This window comes from Helicoverpa zea, chromosome 16, assembly GCF_022581195.2.
Source record: "Helicoverpa zea isolate HzStark_Cry1AcR chromosome 16, ilHelZeax1.1, whole genome shotgun sequence".
NCBI classification, from domain to species: Eukaryota; Metazoa; Arthropoda; class Insecta; order Lepidoptera; family Noctuidae; genus Helicoverpa; species Helicoverpa zea.
Window position 1 is genome coordinate 11028462 of NC_061467.1, and position 25916 is coordinate 11054377.

Here is a 25916-nt window from a genome sequence, read left to right on the forward strand (position 1 = left end):
ACGCTTCAATCGTAATCGAGTCGGGATCGGATCTCAGTCGAATCGAGTCGAACGTCAATCGTATGACGCTTAAGTAAAATTAGGAGAATCGGGGCCCAGTAGCGATGAAAACTGAATGATGCTGTCTCGATCCTCAAAATGGTGTTCTCAGAATCCTTTAAAATATTCCACAAATAAGGTTAACAGCTATCATGGGCCTTCCTCAAAGTGGAGTCCTTCAAGGAAATCAACAAGACACAAAACAAAGTTACGATCTTATGCCCTAGATGGTACTGAGCCGAAACAAACGCCAGTACTACACAGGCTGGTAATTAATTCATATCAAAGTTGTACCAACTCGCTGCCCAAGAGACTGGAAACTCTTAATTGTACTTCACAAACAAACATTTGTTGTTCCTTCGTTTAAATTGTTGTGCGATATTTATTTATATACTTACTTAGTTACTTTTGGTTTAGCTTACAATTTGGGTTCTAATAGCAACCCGCCCTGGCTCTACATGGCATTGTAGGTGTCAATATTTAGAAGAGTTTGATATTTGAAGAGTCTGTTTGCTTGAACGCGCTAATCTCAGGAACTACCGATCCGATTTGACAATTTCTTCCATGTTAGAGCCTATTTTCAGAGGAAGGCTACTTTTTATGAGGGTTTGTGGAAAGCTACCACGGGTCTCAGGTCAAAGCACTGGCAAAAACTAGTACCTATTATGAAGTGAAGAGTTTGTTTGCTTGAACGCGCTAAGCTCAGCTACAGAATCGATTTGAAAAATTATTTCAGTTTTATAGTCCATTTATCAAGGAAGGCTACCTCCTAATTTGTAGGCAACCTAGGGCCGAGCTGTCCCCGTGTCCGAAGTTTGCGCCGCCAAGGCGAAAAGAGCGCCGCGTGCCGGAGCGGCGCCGCAACCGTTTCCTGAACTTTGAACTGTTTTTAACACCATCTATCCGCTCACAGTGCAGAGCTCACGTGCTGACTAGTTCAGTTTAACGGGGAGGAGACCAGGGGCCGTTTAGACCTCCCCAAATAATAGCAAGCCCTTTCCTTTTTATTTTTTTATAGCTCTGCGTATGGCTTCTCTTGACTTTAACGATTGAACTTTCGAACACTCCTTTGGACTCATCGCTATTTGAAAGAATATTGGAGTGGGGTTGGTTCGCTATTTGACACGAACTGCACGTAGATCTATGCTAATATAATAAAGAATCATATTTGTTTGTTTGGACCCTAAAAGCTCCGAAACTAGTATCCAGAATTGATTTTTTTTTCACTGTTCTAAAGCTAAACTCTTCCCGAGCAACATAGGCTATATTTTATCCCGGTACGGGCAGTAGTACCCACGGCATACAGGTGACATAAATAGGTCTTGGGATCAGTCGTATATTGATGGTAGGTATAGTTGGACAGAAAACACAAACGAATCAAATAAAACCGCAAATATATTTTTTACCATTTATTGTACATTGTTTTTGTAACACGATACATAATAAGCATTCCCTATAACAGCACGCAGTTACACTCGCGTGCAAACAAACTGTCGCATCTATTTACAAAATAATATAAACGATCAAAATTTGAAAAAAGCGTAGTCTTTTCAAAAAAAAATTTTTTTTTGCTCATAACAAGAAAAATATTATTGCATTATCCATCATATTTTTTATTACATACAAATGATTAGAACATTTTAAATTCATTTTACATACAAAAAAGTTATATGAAAAGTCTGGTAATAAAAATATCAACAGTTTATTTGCACGCCAGTTTACATGAACAATTTCGAAACATATGTACCAGGTTTAGAAATATTAACTATGAATTCCAATTTTTACCATTCATTCATAAAATCTAATAAATAGGGATCGTCCACTAATTATGTGAGACAACGCCAGCGATTGTCTCTGCCCGAATTCTGTTGTCACGTGATTCTAAGTTGCACTTAGAATACATTTGGTCGCGTGTAGCATGAGATTAAAGCCACACTTTTTTTCAATCAAGTTCATAAAACAATAGATTCATTCGATGAATGTATTTTTAAGTATATACGAAAATGTAAACTTTTTAAATAGGAATATATTCAACTGATCATAAGTTTTACGTAAATGTTCCACGGTCTTAATCGTGGAACTCCGAGAAGTGAATATCTATCAAACATAATTCGTGGCTGATCCCCAATCTAATTCTAACATTTAATACTATTGATTACCTAACATTACATAACTTCATATTATAGAGATATTCTAAATGTAGAATATATATTATTATATTATTTACTAAATATATTATGTGTTGGAACAAAGCATTAGAATGTAGGAATGGTATAGTAAACCTTATGCGTGCTAATTTTTCAAAAACGTATTTTTTTAGCTACTTCTTTGTAGCTGCTAATTCTTAGTTTATTATTGAAATTATAAATGGTCTTATATAAATTCTTAACAGAGTTCGATTTATTTTATTCATACAAATATTTTATAGTTAGATTTTAGAGTATTTTTAGGAAATTAACGTTACTCTGAAAAAAAAGGTTATTTTAGTGATATCTTTACCTTAAAAGGATATATAATTAATTTAATTTATATTCACGCAAAAGATTCGTTGGTAGGGAGCGAATGATACAAGCAAGCGGTACTATAGTATACGTATGAGATTCGATAATAATGACATAATGTACAAACATAAAAATCTTATTTGAAAAATTACTATTTTATAATAATGTCGAATAAATCTTGATACATTTATTTTTAATTAGAATTTTAGACAGAAGGATGTCAAATATGAAGGTGGATTGGCTAAGGAATAGGCCATAGTATTCTCAGATAAGGCCTAAAAGCCTTCTCTAGCTGTCTTTGTATCTACGGCTTGGAAAACCATAACTTTATAGTATAGAGCTAGCCGAATAAGTAATCGAAAAATTATTTCATAATACTATAATAATAACAAAATGCCTCTGTCTAAAATTCCAATAGCAACAAAATTAATTAAAAATGACGTGATTATTTTTTCCAATAATTCATACTTTACATTTTTGTAATAAAATATTGCAATGATATAAAAACATGGTATGTACGTACGCATACAGAGGAGAGCATAAACATATTCTATACTTACGTTTTGAAAAATAAAAATATATAACTCATAGAAGGAATCTCTAGGGTGATGTGAAATTATATACAAAATATATTATGTAACACGCCATTACTATGTCCTTTCAACCACTTTGCTCGTGCAATTCCTGAAAAAGAAAGAACAATCATTACATAGGTATATTTTTAAAACAAAATTGATTGCAAGGACAACATAATGTCTGCTAAATAAATGAAGGTTTCCGAATGTTTTTTTATTCCTACTATAATATGAGAAAAAACAGTAGCACATTCCAAAAATTGTCTTCTATCAAAATCTGATTCATAAATACTTGTAAATAAAATATTGTTTTAAGCATAGGCGGGAAAACATACATGTTTACAAACCAGAGAAAATATACAGTCATGTGTATAGAAGAGGAAGCTTCGTTTGAAACGGGTAACGAGAATCAAACCTATTTATACACACGTGCTTGTAAAGGCCTAAATTAAATAAACTATTTGCCTTGTCTTTGACTTTATATTATTACCATAATCATATACCTAACAATACTCACATTGTAATCGTTAATCGTTTAGCATCGTGTCTCGTAGAGTCCGGAGCGGCCGATGTATCGCACCCATTTGATCACATCGTGGTCGGAGTAGTTCAGTTTAGGTTCGAACACTTTCAAGTAACGAACCTGGAATATACACATTGTTCATTTAAAAAATATATAACGGAACTTACAAAAATCATTGTTTTAAATTAAAATCTTCAATTATGAATCACAATATTCGCAATTCAGTGAAGTGAGAAGAAATCCAATACTTTTCGCCTGACAGAAGACAGACAGAAGTTAAAAAAGGACATTAAATATTTTAATCTCAAATCAATAAAACCTTATTAATTACGAAATTCTGCATACAAACTTCAAAATTGCTATGTATTTAATTGTTTTATATACTCTTTTCTAGTGTATAAGGTAAATTGAAGAAATGCCCATAATTTAATTTTCCTGACCTTGAATCCAGAAGGTGCGAATGGCACCTCGAAGCCCATAGAAATGGGTGGTCGGGTCCACTTCTTCTTGGTATCTGTCTCCAGCAGTTCGATCTCGGCTGACAGCTGGGTTTCCTTCATACCAGCCATGCGCTTGATCCTGGGAAAAAATGATTAGTTGAAGATAAACTTTACGAAAAATGGTTGATTTTACCTGCTACTGCACTTTAAAACTTTAAATCTTGGGTATTTTTATAAAAGATAATTATCGATAAAGATAACTACAACATTGCTATTATTGCGAAAAGTAACAGTTTTTCATATGATTTAGTTTTGTTAAAGACAGGTTTCAACAGAGTATGTGATGCGGTTTCTAAGAATTCGTCTTACTACTTCGAACCACAGCTCACTAAACAAACAAACATTATTCAAACTTACTTCCAAACAATAGCATTCTCCGAGGCCTTATACTTGGCCTTCCCCTTCAAGCATATCAGCTGTACTCCACTTGTGTTCAACGGAGTAGGGATCTTGACTTCAATCTTCTGTCCGAGGAGAGAAGGCTTGAAGTTGCTCTTCAGCACCACTTTGACCTCCATCTTGGTGCGACCCACCTCCCTAACGAGGGGGATCACTCGGAATGGTAGGGAGATGTCCTTGGTGGTGCGGTATCTGAGGGTAAAATATTTGTCATTTAATTATGATTTTCACTCCTTCACGCTAAAAGTACTGGATGGATATGATTAAAACTTGACTGTAATGTTATACATCAGAATAACATTTAGGCGATTTATCATCTATATGCGGGAAGGAGTTCCCTCGAACACGGGTGAACTGCGGGCGGAAGCGGGTAACCAATAATTTCGGAAAACTCAAAATAACTCTTGCTTTAAAACGGCTTACTTAGCCTTAGAAGATTTACAATCTGACATTCTGTTTATTTTCGGAACTATTACAGCACAGTGTAATCAAAAGATATTATTACAAGTACAAATTCCTAGAACCTTAATAAAATCCAACAATTTAACAAACCTCATCAGCTCAAACTCTCCATCAGGCGGTATGAAGGAGATGGAGTGCTCGGTCTCAAACTTGCTGAGCTTGACACACTGGTGGAACTGGCAGTCATCGATCACTACTACAGGCTTGCCGGACCGAGCTGGGTCACTGTCTGTGTTGCCGGATATACCACCTGGAGAATAAATGACAAATAACAGAGCTTTCGAAAACAGTGGTTATAATTGTTAGAGATAAAGTGGTTATAAGTGGTTTTTTATGGTAAGGGTGGTCTTCTCAATTGAGCTGTCAGAATTTTCTCAATCCAACGTGGAATTATAACAAAAACCGACGCCGATCCGTGACGCCGGCTTTACGTGCCCACCGAGGCAAAAATATGCTGTCGTGAAAGTGCTGTTATCAAGATGAACTTTCTGTTGCACAATCCTAGGGGTACATCAAAATTCCTTTCTTGTTTGGAAGATTAGATTCTCCATCATTTATGAATTTGCACATATCTTAGACATTGATATTCATATTTAAAAACTAACCTGAGAAAAATAAATAAAACAATCAAGCCTATTAAAATAAAGTATTCAATGGTATTTTCTTGTATAAGCGTCAAAATGCAGGTTATTTAGATTACACATTTAGTAATAAAACTCACCATTGCCCTTTCCCTTAGCTTCCATAACGATCTTGTCGTTGATACCGAACTTGCACTCAGGCATACCAGACAAGTAGGACTTCATCACCACCTTGCCTGCAACGTGGGCTGACAGCACTTGACCTGTGGAGCAAAATAAATAACAGGTTATGTTAGAGTGCAGTATTTAAACAAGATCTTTTTATGAAAATAAGTAGGTTCTATGGAATTTATCATGGCTCTTTAAAGTTTATTCTTAAATGCCGCCATATGTTGTCAAGGACAAGGAAAAGGCTGCTAGTTGTCACAGTTTAAACGTAAAAAAGTTGTTGCCCAAACAGTTCATCTTCTCATGGATACAGATCTTTGTAATGGAGATAAATACAACAAATCAAAATAGATTCAGGCTTTCTTGAGTTATAAATGATATAACAAACCTTCTTTCATGTTGAAAAATATCTCGCTTCCATGAACTGCAGTAAGCTTGTATAGTTACCTTGTGGAGACATGAGCAAGTTGACATACTCAAGTACGTCCAGGAATAATTCGTTGCGCCGGTACTTGATACCTTCTCGGCGCCATCCTATCTGCCCAGTTACCTGCACAAAATTATTAAAATATGCTTAATAACTTCTTATAAGAATGATCAATGAATATTTCCTTATTGGAATTTGAAGAAGAATCTCTTAAATATTTTTTATGTCATATAGATACCAGATGCCAGTATACTGGCATACCATTGGATGGACCATTCAATAAAACATTCAACAATTATATTATATGACAACTGAACTGCTAACATAAAGTGAGTTATAATGAGATAAAAATAGATGATTCATAAAAACAATAGCAATACATACTTGTGAAGTTATCTGAGCTTGTTCCTCTTTGGAAGCAGACTTGATACCCTGCTGGGTGATGAAAGTCTTCAGAACACCAGTGTCAGAGTTCTGAGGGTAGCCAAAGTCCAAGATTTCTGTAAATAATATAGAGGCTTATAATTTGTTTTGTTGCAAATTTTTAAAACTTATTTATCTGTCAAGTTGCTGGCTAGCTATAATTATATAGGAGCCGTACAAGCATTGTTAAATTCCTATCTATAATAAGCAAATTCTACAGATAGATAGCATATTGAAATCTGCCTTTACTTCTATTTGATAAGAGCTGATAAACTTTGTGGGAGATTATGTTGAATTTGTTTGACTTATTGTGAGTCATTGACCCAGTCTAAATATGATACACATAAAAGCTTTAGTTAGCCACTAAAAAATGTTGAAAAGCTAATGATATGAAGCGTGTCCCTTTTATAAAAACTCAAATAAAATAATCTTCCCTTTATTGAAAACTAGCTTTTTGTTCCTGAATGTCTTATACTCAAAGAAAAGACGGCACTACAATGTTAAAAAAACTCCATATCTGTATTTTCAGAGTATTCACTTACATTTTTAATTCATGCACAGACAACATACAAGATTATATTTGTTCAATAACCATTCTTAATATTTTAAACCCAGTTACCGTAGCAACCGGTTATTAACAAGTCCTTACCATCAAGCAACTCATAGATGAGCACAAAGTTGTTCTTGATGTTCTCCTCGGAGATCTTGCCGAAGTATGACTGCATCACGTCTATGATCTTCAGCAGGAACTCGAAAACCATGGCGGCGTTCACATTCTGCTTGGTGACGGCGGCCAGCCAGATGTTGGCACGCTGGTGGACAGATAATTATAGATACACAGTTTAGTAATGTTAAGATTATAGATACAGATGGTTTATCTACATAGCTTTTAAGGTTCACTCTGATACAGTTAATTTGTTTGGATATTTTTGGTGAGTCATTAACCAGATTTTATTAAATGAGAGGTCAGTGTTTTTTTTTTAACACACCCCCTTTTTTACAACTTATTCTAGCAGAATGTTTAGCTATGCATTTTTAGGCACACTTCTGCCTAAATATTTTAAAGGGACATGGAGTGTGTACCCTCTCATTAAACTGAATCATAAGCTGTAGGTTTACCCTGCTGAACTACTCTATCACTTACCTTGATATGAAAAAATGAAGTCCTAGCAATGTTGGTGACAGGCGAGCGCACTTGCTGCCTCGCATGAATAACATTCACTCGGAAGGCGTCCACCGCATTCCGCCCTATATCGTCGCGGTACACCCGCGAGATCAGGACTTCGCCCTTGTGGTTGTACACGAACAGGCCCCCAATCATCTTGATTTAGACCTGAGAACGTCCACAACAGTTTACATGACATACATTACCGACTTCAATACCATAAACCTCAGTTATGAATTCCTAGTACTCGCCGAAGTTAGGCGACGTAATGGTTTTACGTTTTACGGTCTGGTGATCTGCCAAAATCTACCCCCTAATCATATTTCATAATACGTGTCCTTCAAATCTCGAGCGCTGTGGGAATAAGGCATAGACAGCACTCGAAGAAATTGGGATGATTATGAATCAATAGGACAGGATACGGCCAATATAACACTAGATTTCAAACTGACTGAAGGATAATTCAAACTAATTATTAACTCACCTACGGTACTGCAGATAGTGACATGAGTTATATGAAATATTTTATTGTACTCGAATTATAGGAAAAAGCTAAATTATCTCATTTTTTATTAGAATTCGGTACAATAATGAAGTGGCGATACCGCCCCCAAAATGAAACGTCAATAGTATTTTTGCACAGATAATGAGATAATTTAAAATTATCTTTTTGCTAGCAACACTGGGATCGTCAAGAATAATGTCTCTCTACTCATTACAAAACCGCTACTAAAACGTCTCACGATTTCAATACAATCTTTTCACTTTTATTTGCCTTTCTAGAAATTAGAGTTTTGAGTAAAAATATTCTTCCAGTCTAACCGGATTCAGCAGAGTACCAGTGTTTTACAAGGAGAAGAAATAAGTAAATTACGGTTGTAGGCTAGGCATGGCCACAGTAGTGTACCGGCAAACAAGCTGCTTTTTTTAGGTATCGGGAAGAGTACAACTTGTACTTAGTTCTTAAGTATGCTAGTGAGACGCGGAGAACAACTGGTGATTGTATAAGAATTTTATTACTGAAAAATATTTGGCATAGTTTCATGTCACGGTTATTAATTTGGGAGTGATTCAATAAATCAAAAATACTTTAGGAGATGAGTAATAATAAATAGTAATAATACTTGTTAATATTATTATTTACAAAGGGACGAATTCACAGCACTAGAACCATAAAGTAGAAAATGCAAATATGAAAGGAAAAGTCTATTTAGTTTTTGGTACGCGAATTGGGTCGATTATGTCATGGCGGGTTAGATGTTTTCGGCAGTTGATTTTTATTGAATTTGTTTTGAATTACGCCGTCAATGATCTCGTTTGAAACGCTGTCGTTTAAAAATAAGCTTATTTGTATATTAGTGATCTTTTTATAAACTATTCAAATGCTGAAACGGTTGCAAATGGGCCTTCGCGCGTTCATGCTGCTCGCATCAAAAGTATGGAGTTGTTTTTGTTATATGTTTAAGAAGCAATATCGAGCGGTAAATATAAATAATAATGTGTGCCTTGTTACTTATGGGTATGTTTTTACGCAGGAGTATGAAAGTCTCACGTGGCATTTGATTTTCAGTTGGCTCAATATCAATCCGTCAAATATGAGATGTATCCACTTTCGCCCGTATCTAGACACAGGCTGAGTGAGTATTTACTATCTTATTTTATCGATAATATTATAACGATACGTCGTACGATTAATGACCGTCGAACTTATCTCAAATATGTTAATATTTTCATACTTTTTGTTGCATGCATATCTATTCTAATTATAATAATTCATTTGCCATTCATTCATATAAATAATAAGAGTTGATTTCGCTTTTGATATCAATGAATACCTACATTACAGTCACGGTAAATACTAGATTATCAGAAAACATGTACCATAACAAATAATATTTCTTGAATAAGCTGCATTCTAATTAGTATTGTAGAGATTAATATTTCAAGTCCAGTTCCTTCACAATTATATTCTGATATTAATATTAGTTATTTTATATCCTATTACAACCATTACTATTCACACCTAAATCCATCATTTAGATACATAATTTCATCTGAATGGGTTACGGAGAAGTCATTTTATTGATTAAACAATACAGTGCAGACATTGATATTTATAAAAGGCAAAATAACTAGTAATAAAAACATGATCAATCTTTATAAGTCTCTTATTATATGTAATGATACTTTAGACTTGAAAAACAAAATTGTAAAATGTTGATTCATCATGAATAATAAGTTTAGTGCTCTTTATCTATTTACCTAATTAATTTAAATGTTTCTCAGAAATATTTACTTTTTGCATGAATATGCTAACTACTGCCTGAGTGTACCTGCATGCTGAGGGATGCATAGCCCACATAAATATGGATCTCTTTATAAATCTTAGCAGCGTTGATGCCGAAGAATGTCTATTTCACATAAAGAACTTTCTATCAATTCATCTTTACCAAAGATTTTGTAATGATCAACCAATTTCATATTACATCCAGACTAGCTGAACAAGTAATATCAAGAAGTAGACACTACATATTTGCAATACAAATGTGCTATATCAATAAAATACAAGAATATATATTTTTTTTAATACTCAAACTGCTGTCTAAATGTGAACTTTGACCCAATGTGTCACAGACCTCTCTTAAAAAGGTGTTCGCTTTTTATAACATCTATTTATAGGTGATTATTCACTAAATAAAATTTTGAGGGTTATCCAGTTTGAATCTCAATAACTTAAAAGCATCAATTTAGAATAATATTTGTTTAAAACCTGGATAAACACAGTCTGTAAAAGGTTATTGTAAACGTTGAAAATTGGTAAAACCTGCACTACAGAGTCATACACAAAAGGAAGGACTAAAAGACATTTACACTATTATTTTATGTCCACAACAGAAATGTTTAATTTCAAAAATAGGTTAAATTAACATGTTTAACCTTAGATCGGCAAGTGTGGTAGGTTATGTTATCAATCTGTCATTTTCTTATCGGCTACAAAATTGTTTGCTTCAGATATCAACTTTATGTAATATTTCAATAAACTTAATTAATTTTCGAGGCTATTCATTCATTCAGTTTTAAATAAATTTTGGCTAATCTTTAAGCTAGACAATGTTTTTAGTTGGTTTTGTTCTATACTTCATTATGTTGATTTCCTTAAATTTTTTTAACAAAAACTTAAGTTGAATAATTTACCTTCACCAATATTAAAGGCCAATATAAAAGTTTTTATAAGCAAAAGTATTTAAAATAAAATGGCATAAAAATTAAGTAGGAAGTTGTTCATAATGAAGTCCTTGTGCCTGTATAAATATATCCAATGATAAAACCAAATTATCTTTAAAAGGTGTAAATTAGGCAAACATGTTGCTTCCTTTTCTTATCACTAGAATATCAAAATATTGCTTATCAGTGCATTCATTTTGTAAACACAACTAAGGTATATATTTACTTCACAGTGAGTTGTTGTTTTGTAAATCTGTCTACAACAGTGTGATATATTGATAAATAAGATTATCTTATCTCCTTCGCAGAACATACTCTGTTTGCTGATAGTGAAAGTATAAGATTCTACAACTATCCAAATGATGAATATGCCCCCTTTTTATTTGGATTTCGTTATGAGAACCATTATGTTTTAACAATGGTTCACAACAATAAGAATAGCATTTTAATTCAAGGGAAGCAGTAATCACAATTTACTTTTACTTTCTGATTTTATTTTGGCATTTCCTCTTGGGTATTGTCAAGTTATCACCAGTATTTAAAAATATTCTAGCTAGAGAACCTGACACTATAGTAAACAACACACTATAGTTTACTATAGTAAACAAGCAGGCTATTCTGTCAGGTTCTCTCTCTTCTATAAAAACAAAAATGCAAATATTGCTAAAAGCAAACTAAATCAAAGACAATGACGTTGCAGTGTTATCATTTGTTTTGTTACTTTTCATTTGCTTGTTAATTTGTCTTTTTATACCTGTAGTAGGATATAAGATACTTTTGAAAACAAGCATCCTACACAAACTTTTGATATTAGCAGTGGTTTCTCACTAGTGATTTTAGTGGCGTTTGACAAAATTTCGCGCATAAAATCACGTTCACGCACTTGAAAATTCGTGCGTATAATCCGCTAATTTGAAGCTGCTTAGATGTAGGTACACTGTCTCCTTTTTATGTGTTTTATGTATATGTATGATTTCTTACTTATATTTGCTTTTTTTCCAGGTCTAGTAAAAAGAAAAATGCTGGTACTAGATCTAGACGAGACGCTGATCCACTCGCATCACGACGCGATGCTAAGGCCGACGGTGAAGCCCGGCACGCCGCCGGATTTCGTGCTCAAAGTCACCATAGACAAACATCCTGTGCGATTTTTCGTTCATAAAAGGCCGCATGTTGATTACTTTTTGGATATAGTAAGTGGATTTTTTATTATTTTTTTCACCAACCTAGTGATATACATATACATAGATGACAAGTATTAACAAAAAAATTAAACCGACTTCCCAAAACACTAAAAAGCAAAAAAAAACTATTTCTAGGTGCATCGGCCTAGAAGTCGGTGTCTAATGGATGTTACTAAGTTAATTTTGCCACCGACTTCTAGGCCGATGCACCTAAAAATAGTTTTTTTTTTGCTTTTTAGTGTTTTGGGAAGTCGGTTAAATTTTTTTGTAAAAAAGTTTTTTATTTAACGCTTTTCAGTGATACGAATAGTTGTCACTATCCATACAAGTGAGAAGTTCTCATCAATACAAAGAATATAAGTCCAAATACGAGGTATTTTACATATTCAGTTGTCGAGTTCCCTCGACTTACTTTCTCTGGTCTCCATCATCAGATCAGCTCCAAACCTTCACTATTGCAAAGGTCTTGTCAATACAAATAATTTAAGCCCAAACACGAGGTTGTTTACATATTCAGTTGTCGAGTTCCCTCGACCCTCTCTGGTTTCCATCATCAGATCAGCTCCAAATCTTCACAGTTGAATAGTGCTTTTAGGCGTACACCTGAGTGTCAAGTTTTTACCCTATGTATGCCTACAGCTTTCGAAGGTTGCCCTCGATTTCTCAGGGTTTCCATCATCAGATCCTGACCTGATGACTATGGGACCAACTGGCAGCTATTCCGAGTCGAACAAAAAAAGAATCACGTAAATCGCTCTATAAACCTCGGAGTAATCGATGTACATACATAGAAAAAAAAAAAAAAAAAAACATACCGGCCGAATTGATAACCTCCTCCTTTTTGGGAAGTCGGTTAAAAAAGCAGCCATTGTTATTTTTATATAAGTCTGCATTCTATGATCGTTAAGCTACTGAATCCACACCCTTCGTATCTTTGAATTTCTTGGGAAGGAAAGGAATGTCACAATATTTATTATGCTTGTAGAGTATCATAACACAAGAATAGCCCCTTTTCCTAGAAATGTTAGGCAAAGGAGTGGCCTCCCACTTTCGCTAGTTATTATGTCCCATAATAAATTGCCTTTCCATGAAAGTTTCATATAATATACAATGTTAATATGTACATTGACTTGAGATATAGGTACCAGTAAACACAATTATAACCCTTCTTGAAAGTCGAGTAAAAAAATAACTTAAAAGCTTTATGCTTAACAATGACATGACTGAAAATGTAGGAATGACATGGTAAACATAGACAAATACCTTAATGGTGAAACATCCATCATGTTTAAGCGATAGTTTAACCTCATGCTACCTTCAAACTATTATTATTTAGCTGAAAGAGACATTTTGATCAATATAGGCACGTCTTATAAATCAGCCAGTTTATTTTTACGCCACGAACCTTCACAGTTCTTTGAAATCGTACTCATTAATAAATCGGAGAAGTATCAAGGCTAGACTACTGAAAGTTAAGTATAACCAACTTGCAGATATAATTATATGAGTCACGTATGCATTAAAATTTAACATTGCACTGTATGTACAGTCAGCGTCAAACGTAACTGAAAAAATCAAAATTTTAAAAATCCGTACAACGCAAAGGTTGGTGTTGGTAAAAGGTGTTGTAAACTTTACTTAACATCTTAAACTGCAAAAAATATATTGTTAAGTTATCGACGAGACAAGTCGATAGTTTTGAAATATTATAGTTCGGCCATTCAGAGAATGCGTTCCTGACACGTCGCGATTGAACTGACGACGTAACTTTGCAATGGCGTTGCAGTTACGATAAAAATATTTTTGCTGGTTGTTTACCGTTTTAACAATTGAGGAGCATTAAAACAACATTATTATATCAATAATCAATGAATGTTATAATTTTGTGCCAAACTGAGTGTCAAATAACTTGGTAAACAATATTTTTCTAAATCTATACTGCGCTATTACAAGGTTATGTCAGCGGTTTATATTTTGTAGTGCTGTGCTAAAAATAACAGGCAAGTATCGTAATCTGTTCTTATACAGTTATAATATAAAATAATACGTTTTGATTTTCTTTTTAAGAATTGGAAAATAATGGACTATAAGACTTAATTATAACTTTTATGAAATATAAAAATAAAACTATGACCAAACCGCATTTTTATACTTAGATTAAAAATGGTAACCCCAAATGGCGTTATGGGCCGCCATTTTGTGACGCTAAAACAGTCGTCCGTTGTCGTTTCGTGCGCATAGACCACGTTTTTCAAGTGTTTTCGATCTGTTTTTATTTGATTACCCGGCTTTTGTTAGACCGAGATATCAGGATTGATTCTGTTATTGATAATAATATAATTATACATGTAGGCGAAGATGATGATGAAGACACCACCTCCTCAAGCAAATCGGAGTCTGATTAATATTCTGTTCGCACATTCAATTCAATGTACTTGTAACAAAGAATAAATAAAACAATTTTATTATATGAATATTACCTTTTTTTGGTTTCCACTTAAATAACTAAAATATAAAACAAATGATTCCGCCAATTTAAAACGAAAATAATCTTAAAATAATGCGGCGGTTCATTTTGAAGGAACGGTAACGAACTCAGTGTTATGTTGTGCCCATCACTAGTCGTGACTAACTGATAGGTGTCAGGAACGCATTCTCTGAACGGCCGAAGTTTTTTATAAGATTTGGTTCACCTACTTTTGAACCTGGTTGTACTCTTAATTGATCCGCAATCCAGAGTGCTGATTCCGAGTTTTGTGTGCGTTCACAACTCGATACGTAATTATAAGTCTACTGAAATAAAGAGTCGTATGCTACGTCACATGATTTAGATATTACAATGGTCATTTATTTTGCCGGTTAATAATGCTTACACTCGCAAAAGTGAGCTGGAGTGTTATACGACCAAGTACCGATGACAGTCTTTATTAAATAAACAATTCTACGATAAGTGCTACGTGATTCAATGGTATGATAATCTTCGTATCGAAAAAAAATACTTGCAAAACTCGCACTAGGCACTCAGTTCCCTTTGTATCGAAGAATACACATATACAACCTACGTGTGTGTAAATAAGGAGGAATATAAACAAATAACAGTCGGGTTTAACCACATGTGGCGCGCGGTTACCACATGCTTGTAGTTAAGTTTCGTCCTGTGGATATGCTTGGGTCTATTCCTAGGGATGTGTCATGGACATGTTTTTTTTTGCCGGCTTTGATCATTGGGTTAAAGTTTGGGAACTTAGCTATAAATGAGCTTTCATAATGGTGGTCTAAATTGATTTAAATATGGAACTGACTACGGACTTATTTCTTAGGGTTCTGTACCCAAAGGGGTACCATACAAAAAAAGTGATTTTTATAGACAATGGTATGCACTTGGCCGGTCCTTATTTCGAAATCTTACTCAGTACAATTTAGAGGCACAATATAAAGTAAACGTGTGATAAAAAGCTTGCTAGGTAGCAAGACTTCGCATAAATCAAGCAGTAAAGATAACGTCACTTAGATATACAAAACGATTTATTTCCCTATTATAATTTCCTGCTATTATTTATTGATACGAATTCAAATAAAATAATAATTTATTGAATAAACACTACAAATGAAATAGATGCAGTGTTTGTAATTAATGATGATGCAATTAACTTAATTAAATAGTAGTAAGACCACCTTACGGGCTTCCGATACGTAACCTTGCTAAAATGTACGTTTACGTATGACGTAAAAGATTAAGCTGCAGTAGATGGCCAAAATAAACGTATTGTTTACATGTTCAGTACTGCCAGTAGTCACTTGTTTTGAGTCAAAGAAAGTTCTATTCTTCTCATAGAGATGATAAGTTAATTCCTGTAAGGATTCATTTGTTTATCGTTATGTGCATTATTTGTTCGCTAAAACACTACATAATAGATTTCATTAAAATACATTGTATGTAGGCGATCTTGGTTTAGATCCAAAATTGAGTTAATAAATCATATTCCTTGGTTTGGCACTAATATACCTACCTACTGTATTACTAGTACACTAAGCACGTGTCTAATAGATAATTATACCACTGCACGAATAAATTCAACAGGCTTATCTTCATTGCCGACTTCCTGATTATTTTCACCAGATAATGTAGGGGATTATTACTTTGTTAACTCGATATGCGAAACTGCACCTTAATTGCGTGGCGCGGATCATGAAAATTAATTTATTACGTTGAGATTATTTAATACATAGTCTTCAAAGCTATTTAAATGAAAGAATATTGTGCTCTTCTAAGTTGGGAAAGATCACTCGATCAGCATGCCTACTTAACAGTAAATGTAACCTCCATATCAGACATTTACTGATGATGAATCATCACAAAAGTTGCTATCTTTACGTAAATATTAGAATAGAATAAGGAAATTTGGCTAAAAATCAAGACGCCGCGTCTTATATACCTAAGCGAAAGCGATATTTTTTCGAACCTAGGCCCGAATATTATATTAAGTAACGAGGTTCTAGAAACTGTCAAATCCACAGTATTTCTTGGTATATCAGTCGATAGCAGACTTCAGTGGGGCTCGCATATAGCTGGCCTCGCGGGAAGGCTTAGCTCAGCTGCGTACGCCGTCAGAAAAGTAAGACAATTCACTGACGTAGAAACAGCTCGAGTAGTCTATTTTAGCTACTTTCACAGCGTTATGTCCTACGGTATTCTTCTGTGGGGCAAAGCTGCTGATATTCAAAACATATTTGTATTACAAAAACGAGCTGTTCGTGCGATATACCGGTTAGGTAGTAGACACTCGCTAAGAGAGCTCTTTAAAGAAATAGGCATTCTTACTGTGGCATCACAATTTATCTTTGCCAATATACTTTACATTAGGCAAAATATTCATTTGTACACCAAAAAAAGCGATGTTCACAGTATTAACACTAGAAACAAGCACAAACTGTGTGTACCCACTCACAGACTTCATAAGGTTCATGGATCATTTTTGGGGCTCGGTATTCGCTTTTATAATAAACTACCTCTAACTTTACTACAATTACCGTTTAACGCATTTAAATTACAAGTAAAGTCAATTCTTTCAAAGAAGGCTTACTATAGCATTAATGACTATTTAAATGATAAGAATAGTTGGTCGCTAAGTTGAACGCGAGGCAGCTCATTCTTGTTATCACTTTAACTAAATTATTAACTTATTATTATTGTTTACATTAATTGACATTACTTCGGACATTAATTCTGAATTATAATTGAGTTTATTTTTATTTACTTAGGGAAGTTTTGTTAAACTTTGCTTACCATTGTTTCTTTATGGCTTGCTAGTGACTGCAGCATTTCTTACATGTTCTACTTTTGTTGAATAGCAGCAAGCACGTCATGCTCCCTTAGACGGTATGGCCAGCGGTAGCGTTGGGGGTCGGGTTGTCCCCTTCCCTCAAAAATGTGCGAAGGGGGCGATGGCTGATCCTCGCGTTATACTCGTGAACGGGTGCTGCTGGCGGTACCAGGTCGTGTTGATGGCTATTGACACTTTATCAATTTTAGTATGATTTTCTATTAGCTTTTTTTTTTTTGAAGAAAATAATAATACTGTAGTCCTAGCAGGTACACCTTGTTTGTGTTGTACAGCTACAACGTAAACATCTATGCGCATGTAGGTGGGCACGCTGATTCTATGCTTATATTAAAATACATTTTTATTTTATTAACAGGAGGCTTTAGATACACTTAATGGACTATAAGAAATGCTTGAGTACTTAGTCTTTATAGGTGTAAATCTGTGTGCTAGCCTACTTGTGTTCAGTTTGTTTTTTTTTTTTTTCCTTTTTTAATTTTATATAATAGTTATCATGTGATAATGATATTTTTATGACTTTTTGACTTGTTTTGTATACATTCTGGTTCTTCAAACCTTACAGACAGACATGTGTTGCTGGGGAGTTTGTTGCGCCACTTCTTCTTCCCAGCAAAAACACATAGGAAGTGGTGAAGGGCGGGCGTTTTTGGGGGCTGTCTTTTGTTTTTGACGTTCGAAAAGTGCTGATTTATCAGCCTAATTTGAATAAACGATTTTGAGTTTGAGTTTGAGTTTGAGAACAATCCCGTACCTTTTTTTTTGTTGGGAAATCGTCAAATGACGAACCCTCTCACTGTAGGTGCAGCGTGAGGAAGTGTCAGACTCTTACCGACTAAAACCCACCATGTTCTTTCTGGAGACCATCATGTACCAGGGCCACAGTAAATGTTTCGAACCCCTGCAAAAAACCTGCTCACAGAAACAAAAAACAGCACCTATTTCAAGCAAACCCGAAATATTTCGTGATCTAATATCACACTGGGTATGATCCTCAGGTATCACAGTGGTACGAGCTGGTGGTATTCACGGCGTCCATGGAGATCTATGGGGCTGCGGTCGCCGACAAGCTCGACAACGGCAGGGGAATACTGCGGCGGCGGTTCTATAGGTAAATATTAACATACTTTCAATGCAATACAAATTCTAGGTTATGACCAACCAATCTTGGTTAGGGTTCTGGTATTTTATAAATATTATACAATTAATAAATACTTTTTGTTTGGAGAAAGTTTCGTCTTCATTTATGAACTGTGTACTCCTGTGTGCCCACTCCCACAAACTACGTCTTGGCAATTTATTTTTGTTATTTACCAAAACAATGAGTAGCCAGTCCGTTTCACTTTCACAGTCATCAAAACTAATTTTAATGAATTGGATAAAAATATTTATAAAATAATTCCAAGGAAGGGTCCTTATGAGATTCTAAACCATATTGAAACCACCGCAACAGGTGAATATATTTCTATTACAAACATATAAAACCATAGCAACAGGTAGCTTTGTTTTCTATGTCTCGGCACAACGTTTATAAATACAACATTATCACAGAAAGTACTATTTGTAGTAATGAGTATCTCACGCGAGCTATAATGACCTGCGCTTGCCGATACGGTGCGCGAATATCACGAACTACGACCGTATGTACTGTTAGTATGTCACAGAGGAGACATTGAATAGAGTGCTTAAAAAGACCTTCATTGACGTCATAAATAAGTATGTAAAACATACAAATACATCTGAATTGGTAACCTTCAGTTGTCCTTTTTGGGTAACTAATCTGTTAAAATGGTTGTTGGACAATTTGCATAGGAGGTTTTGCAGGAAACTATAATGCCTCTTATTATTTCCGTGCTTGCTAACTTTATAATACTTATGCATTTTGTTTATCAAATCCTAAAATGTCTGTCTCTTAGATGCGGATTTTCTCTCCATATTTTTGATATATTTCTATGAAAAAATATAAGTGTACGTATTTTGTTAACAGACAACACTGCACAGCAGAAAACGGTTCCTATACAAAGAATTTGTCGTCCATATGCGACGACCTCAACAGGGTGTTCATATTGGACAACTCGCCCGGCGCGTACCGGGACTTTCCAGGTTCGTTCATACTCAATATTAATACTATTATAATAAGGTACTACAGTTGTGTAATTGATATCTTGTATTTCTGTGAGTTCTTATGTTATCCAATGAATCGTCCATTTGTTATCTACTCTGTGGCTTTTTGGATAACGAATGATTTTGATTTCGATGTAAAGACAAACTTGGTAGTTTTTTATAATAATATTTCCCTGTTTCCTTTTACACCTCCCACTGCGTTTGTCTGTCTATGGCATTGTGGATTTTAAACGGGTGTACCGTTTTGAGTAGAGGGGTTTTTAAGATGAAGGCTGGTTTACAGTGGTGGTTTTTGGGTTTTATATTAATTATGTAATATCCTTTCCTCAGATAACGCGATACCAATAAAGTCGTGGTTCTCCGACCCGCTGGACGTAGCGCTGCTGAACCTGCTGCCCGTGCTCGACGCCCTGCGCTTCACGCACGACGTACGCTCCGTGCTCAGCCGCAACCTGCATCTGCACCGGCTGTGGTAGCCGCCACTATACGTGAGTGTAAACTGTGTTACGGCCTGCTGGACATATTACTCTAGCATACATTACATAATTACTAAGCTCGGATCCGTATCCGTACATAGTTACCAGGTCCATAAGCATAAGCCTGGATCCGTACAAAGTTACTAGGTCCGGAGAAAGAATGGGTAAGCCTCATCTTACCTGCATGAAATCAGCCGGCTGAGTAATGAGCGCGGGCCTGTAGCAGGTAAAAATGGGATCTTCGCTGTCTCTCCGTACTGAAACAACAAATCGAAGTCCACGGTGGTATTTTTATAAAATAAATTGACAAACTTACTAAGCTGCATGTATGCATGTACCAAATACATATTTTAAACATATATTTTTCTATTATTTCCAGATAAAATACCGGCTTTTGTACAAATGATGGACGCCACAGGCCTCCTGAACTTATTTATTATTTTGTCACTCGTTAGGCGGTTCAACTTCTATTCATATAGATTTAATATAGTTGAATATTTTTTTTAAGTTTTGTTTTTACGTAAATAAAAGTGATTATCCGGTGTAATGTACACACGCGTTGTGTATGTTGGTAAGTTACCTACATAAGTAGGGCGGAGCGTTTCTAAAACGCTGTTTTTGTTATTTGAACATATTTGTAAGTGCAAGAATGGGTGAGGCCTCACTGCGAGCGATAGGAAACACTTTACATCATCCTAAATTGAGCTTCAGTGTCGTAGTGCCCTTTACCATATCTGTAATTAAACTAAATGCATATTCACGAACATTATTTAATCGTAGCGACTGAAATATTTAATTGTAATGTTAGTTAAATACATTAATAAGCTCTGTGTTCGAGCTTCCGTGTGTTTACCGATCCCATAGAGTTTTCCATGACATTTATTTATTCTGGAATGCATTGAGTAGTCTCTCTTAGGTCCCAAGAATATTATTAATAAAAATGGTACCTAATCTTTGATGTGTTCATTACGTCCGCCTTTGATGACACGAATTAAAATGTACTAATGCCCTAGATCGATTTGTAGCTTGAAACTTGCAGTTGTTTTATGTAAAATATATCATTATTTTGTAAGCTTTTCAGACTTGCCTTATACATCCTTTTGCCAAAGTTGGTAACGAGAATCAGGGATAGATAAATGAATTTAAAATTTCCACTTGCTTACAGTGGGGCCACATTTCTTTCTGATGTAGTTCTGTCCCCCTCACTTTTATAGTGAGGAAATGAGACAAGCTATCGTCTTAAGGCTTTATTGTTGCACTCTAAAGGGCTGTCTCGAAATCTTGACAATTTGGTTCCAAATAAAAATAAATTATGTTGATATACCTAATGACTGTTAGTAGCTCATTTCTTGAGTGTACTGATTAGTATACTGAAAATGTATGACTGCTATATTATAAGTATTGTGTTGTGAATTTTGATAAATAAGATTTTGGGTTTATACATCTACATGTTCATATTGACGTTTTAGTATTTCAATCAGTCAGGCCTAATGTTATAGATCTTCCGAGCTGGCTGTGCAGGTGGCAAGATAGGAACATAGAGATTTAGGCCAGTATTGTCAATATTGGGAAATTCAGATACCCATTATTAAAGAGGGGTATTCATAATGTCACCAAATGTTGCCGTGTTGCGCCACAAAAAGTAACAGATCTGTGAATGCACCATAATATAATTTGCAGGGTAATTGAGTTTTGATTCCCACTATTTTTGGTAAATAACTTAAAATGGCAACACCAAGTCTCAGCTATATAACACTGATCTGAACAGAAAGCTCGGTGGGTTCATAGCAGTGAATGCGTAGGCGATTTGTATACAAATAAGTTTCTCTTTAAATGAACAGTTTAGATCAAATATATTAGTCAATTTAAAATCTGAAATGGCAATGTAATTGTTTATTTTTTCCCCTTATATTTCTAGACAGCCCTGAAATGAAATCATATCTTATTTTAGACTTATGAAGGTTTTAAAAGATATCGCCATAATTTTAAACACATTTTTTTTGTAAATAGAAGTGAGAAATCTATCCGTGTCAGTAAATACTTGTGCTGAATTATAAATACAACGAAAATCACTAGAAAGCTTAAACGACATAATAATCAACATATTGAGGAAATATATAAAGTAATAAGTTATGGCTATATCTATTAAAACCGACACGTACTGCCCACCAAAATCAAAGCTTGCTATTGTGAAACATATTTTGTTTATACTCGCCTCACTTTTTATATAAAACTTCAAAAAATTACTACCTTTTCGCCAATGTACAGGCCTGGTACCTAGGTATGAGATTTGCAATGGGTGAAACAACATGATTCAATGTTCCTTGCAAAGTGTGGGCCACGCCTCAAGCCGTATGACGCAATCCAGTACAGACTGGTTTGCACCTGCGGAAGGGTGCGCCTCAAACCAGTTGACGTGCTACATAGGATATTCTTCTAACAAACTCAAAATCTCATGTCTTGTTACAGACTGTAAAATTTTTATAACGATCTCCAATGTTGCCAGATTTAAAATGTAACAAAAGTCCCAGTTGAAAATTGTATGATTGAAATATAAAAGTGAGGTGTTTTGCTCAAACAGTTATTTTTAAAAATCATTTGTACCAATGCTTTATTTGCTAGTTTATGAATTTGAGTCAATATCTGTATGAAACATAAATACTTATGAAGTGTTAATCCATTCTTTTAATAAAAAATCGACTTAATTACAACATCATGTGTTATGTTTTTGATTTAGACTTGACTTAAGTTAACATGAAGTCAGTTTATTATGTTCCTTGGCCAAAACCCGGATACCCGCCTTCCAAGTAACCCAGTTCGAATCCCACAAAAATAAAATTGGTACAAATAATTTTATAATCTTCCAGTGGAATAACGAATGTATGTAAATATAATTTTATAATGGACAGTCTCGCGTGATTTGCCTATTTTTGAACGCGCAACGTGATCTCTTAGTTATAGTTTTTGTTTTTACCGCTTTTTAAAAGCTTTTCAATATTATGTTGAATATCTCCACCGACAATACAATTTTTCTTATTGGTTAAAATTCACAAGATTTTTTTCCTTAACAAAATATGATCCAAAACAATTTTAATTCAATCCGGAAAACTAAAACTTTTTACTATATAACTTTATTTTAAAAATCGGCAAATCACTAAGGGTGCGTTCACACGGACTGTGTTTTCTAACTACAGTGTATCGCATCCTTAATCTTTTGTAAATCACACGTGCTGTGATCCTCTCTTAATGACAATAGCATAGTGTACGATAACACGAGATATCTGGTACAAATGTATGCCGAAAGTTACGATTACATTTTTGTTACTACAAACGCTTCATAAAGTAATAAATCAAAATCACCGGTTTTTTAAATAATTAAAATTAATCTTTTTTTTACATAAAATCATATTCACCGTGTTTTATTTTTCATAGTTGGTCTAACCTTTCCGAGTTTTCATTCGTCACTTTATGAAACGGTTCTAGATAACAAAAGTATAAAATTTTAAAACATGTTATGATTCTACGTCGAGACTCGGCAAGTCTTCTTAGTTTAATCCCATTAAATCGTGTATAATGATTAGTTTATATTGAATTGTTTCTTTATAGAAATAAAAGTTCTTTTTTAAACCAAATAGTTGAGATAAATAGTTTTTAGTAATTAAAAATGATAATCTGTTAGGACTCATTTACCGATGGTGTTTTTGCAAAAACTTGTATGTATGTATGTATTAGTAAAATTTTATTAAAAACTATTTTTCACTTTTATTAATAAAAATACATAAAATATGTAAATGGTTCACACTTGTACATTGAATTAAGACAATTCAGATGAGACTCAAAAATGTTATCTTTTTTTATGTTTTTGCAAAAATTACATGCCTACACTGATAACGGACTGTTAACCAAATTGTCGTACAAGGCAGCCTTCTTGCTACTCGAACTACGGTTGCTAGCTAGAATAAAATTACTGCAATATCATTAATGGTAGAAAGTTGTCTACAGAGGTAACTATCCACCTTCATCAATTGGCGAAAATATTCCATTTCTGTAGTAGCAGGAACGCCGGCCATAACATCGTGATTGACAGTGCAAAGTCTCCCAAGATTTTCAAATAAACCTTATTTTAGTTTATAAGGCTGATTTATTCATTGATTGTGTAATTATAGAAGGGGCGATGAAGTCTTAAAAGGTCTCGTCAAGTTGACAGTAAATGTATGGGGTAAAGAAATCCTGATTGCGACGACAGGCGAACAGATTTTGGTTATCCTAGACTTCTTATCATACAGGTCCTGAAATGTTAACAAAATTAGCGCACGTTTTTTGTACGAATATATATGAAATAAAAATAAAATGGTAATTTAAACTATGGAATAAACATCCTTTTTAAGAATTACTTTTTTAAATCATATTTTTTTCATGCATTGATATAGAAATGTGCTAAGATTGTTTCAGAACAAGTATGATAAAAATGGATTACCTATTGAAATAAACGTCCTGAATGTGTACGGGGATCGAAAATATGTATATTAATTTACAGTCTCAAGGTAACCAAACGAGTTGCCTATGCGTCCATTATAAATATAATGCCCCAAATGCATTTTACTTTCAATTCTACCAAGAATTTTCTGAATATAATTAAGTTTTTAACTAGTGTGCCCGAGAAGGCTCATGTAATGCAATTTTTTTCATGTACATAATATACTTTATCTGTAGATATCATAGATCCATTTTGAAAATTCACAGGGTGATTCGTTTTACAGTGAGATTACAAGTAATTTTTCTGTTGATAACCCAGTTAGACGTGCTTCAAATGTTTTGTGTGAGAAATTATGAACTTGTATTCATATTATTTTTTCACATCCATATAATACTCTTTTTAGTACGGTTTTGCTTAAGCAAATTAATATGACCAAGACTACTCATAAAGAACATTTGAAACATCGAAATAAATATTGTATTCACAAAAAGCATAGCACAATTTATAACTGTATGGAATACATGTCAAAATTAGGTGTTATTTTTTCTAAAAATATTCCCAACTCATCCTTTATTTGTAAATACCGAAATGGCGAAGGCGCAAGCACACTTAAATACAACCAATCATAGAGATTTCCATGTAAATTGTAATGTATGGATTTAAAGTCGTTTTAAATATTTTTATTGCAGTGTCATCATAACTAACAGTATTCTATAAGTATTTTTCACCATTAGAATTAAATGCTACGCCATTTTATGTGGCGAAACACATTTTTATATGCACCCTATTTTTAAAAGAATACTAAATTAAAATTCTCGTAAATGACAACAATCTAAGAACAAATTATTCTTTCAATTATCATCAAAAGGTTAAGTATACATGTAGTCATGTACTTAATGAATGACGCTGTGGTTAAAATATGTAAATACGACTGTAAACTTTGATAAATGTTTACTGTTTAAATAGAAACGTGGACACGCCAAATGATGGCGATTAAAAAATATTGAAAACTAATATTGCGGTCTCAACTGGTTGTTCAAAGTTCAAAAGCGATTTGTAATATAGCAATATTAAATCGATTTCAACAAATTCCATTGTTTTATTTTGTATTTATTTATTCAGCTCTGGCAACATCAACCAGTTATTCAAAAGACAACACCAGCTCAAAAAACGTTCTTACAAAAAAAATTAAACCGACTTCCAAAAACACTAGTCTAACACTAGTCTAATGGATGATACTAAGTTAATTTTGCCACCGACTTCTAGGCCGATGCACCTAAAATTAGTTTTTTTTTGCTTTTTAGTGTTTTTGGAAGTGTTTAATT

At 34.2% G+C, this 25916-nt stretch overlaps 2 protein-coding genes across 2 annotated transcripts; one reads left to right on the forward strand and one right to left on the reverse strand.

Moving 5' to 3' along the window:
• Positions 1 to 1435: 1435 nt before the first annotated feature.
• Positions 1436 to 8407, reverse strand: LOC124637607 (AP-2 complex subunit mu). The gene is made up of 11 exons (XM_047174200.1): positions 8248 to 8407; positions 7743 to 7931; positions 7248 to 7410; positions 6560 to 6675; positions 6196 to 6298; positions 5721 to 5843; positions 5090 to 5249; positions 4496 to 4729; positions 4079 to 4217; positions 3633 to 3758; positions 1436 to 3224 (listed from the first exon to the last, which is right to left on the reverse strand). The coding sequence occupies exons 2-10, from the start codon at positions 7917 to 7919 to the stop codon at positions 3651 to 3653; spliced, it is 1323 nt and encodes a 440-aa protein (XP_047030156.1). The 5' UTR covers positions 7920 to 7931; positions 8248 to 8407; the 3' UTR covers positions 1436 to 3224; positions 3633 to 3650.
• A 578-nt stretch (positions 8408 to 8985) lies between these two features.
• On the forward strand, positions 8986 to 25680 carry LOC124637347 (CTD nuclear envelope phosphatase 1 homolog). The gene is made up of 7 exons (XM_047173717.1): positions 8986 to 9244; positions 9334 to 9400; positions 11991 to 12181; positions 18513 to 18625; positions 19502 to 19617; positions 19969 to 20126; positions 20494 to 25680. Exons 1-6 carry the CDS (start codon positions 9146 to 9148, stop codon positions 20112 to 20114), a joined length of 732 nt encoding a protein of 243 aa, XP_047029673.1. The 5' UTR covers positions 8986 to 9145; the 3' UTR covers positions 20115 to 20126; positions 20494 to 25680.
• The last annotated feature ends 236 nt before the right edge of the window (positions 25681 to 25916 follow it).

What these genes read in the sequence shown, in the direction of transcription:
- LOC124637347 (XM_047173717.1), top strand. Translation starts at nt 9,146, where the DNA reads ATGCTGAAACGGTTGCAAATGGGCCTTCGCGCGTTCATGCTGCTCGCA. An exon ending in CTGCGGCGGCGGTTCTATAG is followed by an intron (nt 18,626 to 19,501) that starts GTAAATATTAAC and finishes TTTTGTTAACAG; the next exon opens with ACAACACTGCACAGCAGAAA. An exon ending in CGCGTACCGGGACTTTCCAG is followed by an intron (nt 19,618 to 19,968) that starts GTTCGTTCATAC and finishes TCCTTTCCTCAG; the next exon opens with ATAACGCGATACCAATAAAG.
- LOC124637607 (XM_047174200.1), bottom strand. Translation starts at nt 7,919, where the DNA reads ATGATTGGGGGCCTGTTCGTGTACAACCACAAGGGCGAAGTCCTGATC. An exon ending in AAGCTCAGATAACTTCACAA is followed by an intron (nt 6,299 to 6,559) that starts GTATGTATTGCT and finishes AATTTTGTGCAG; the next exon opens with GTAACTGGGCAGATAGGATG. An exon ending in TCGCACCTTCTGGATTCAAG is followed by an intron (nt 3,759 to 4,078) that starts GTCAGGAAAATT and finishes TGTATATTCCAG; the next exon opens with GTTCGTTACTTGAAAGTGTT.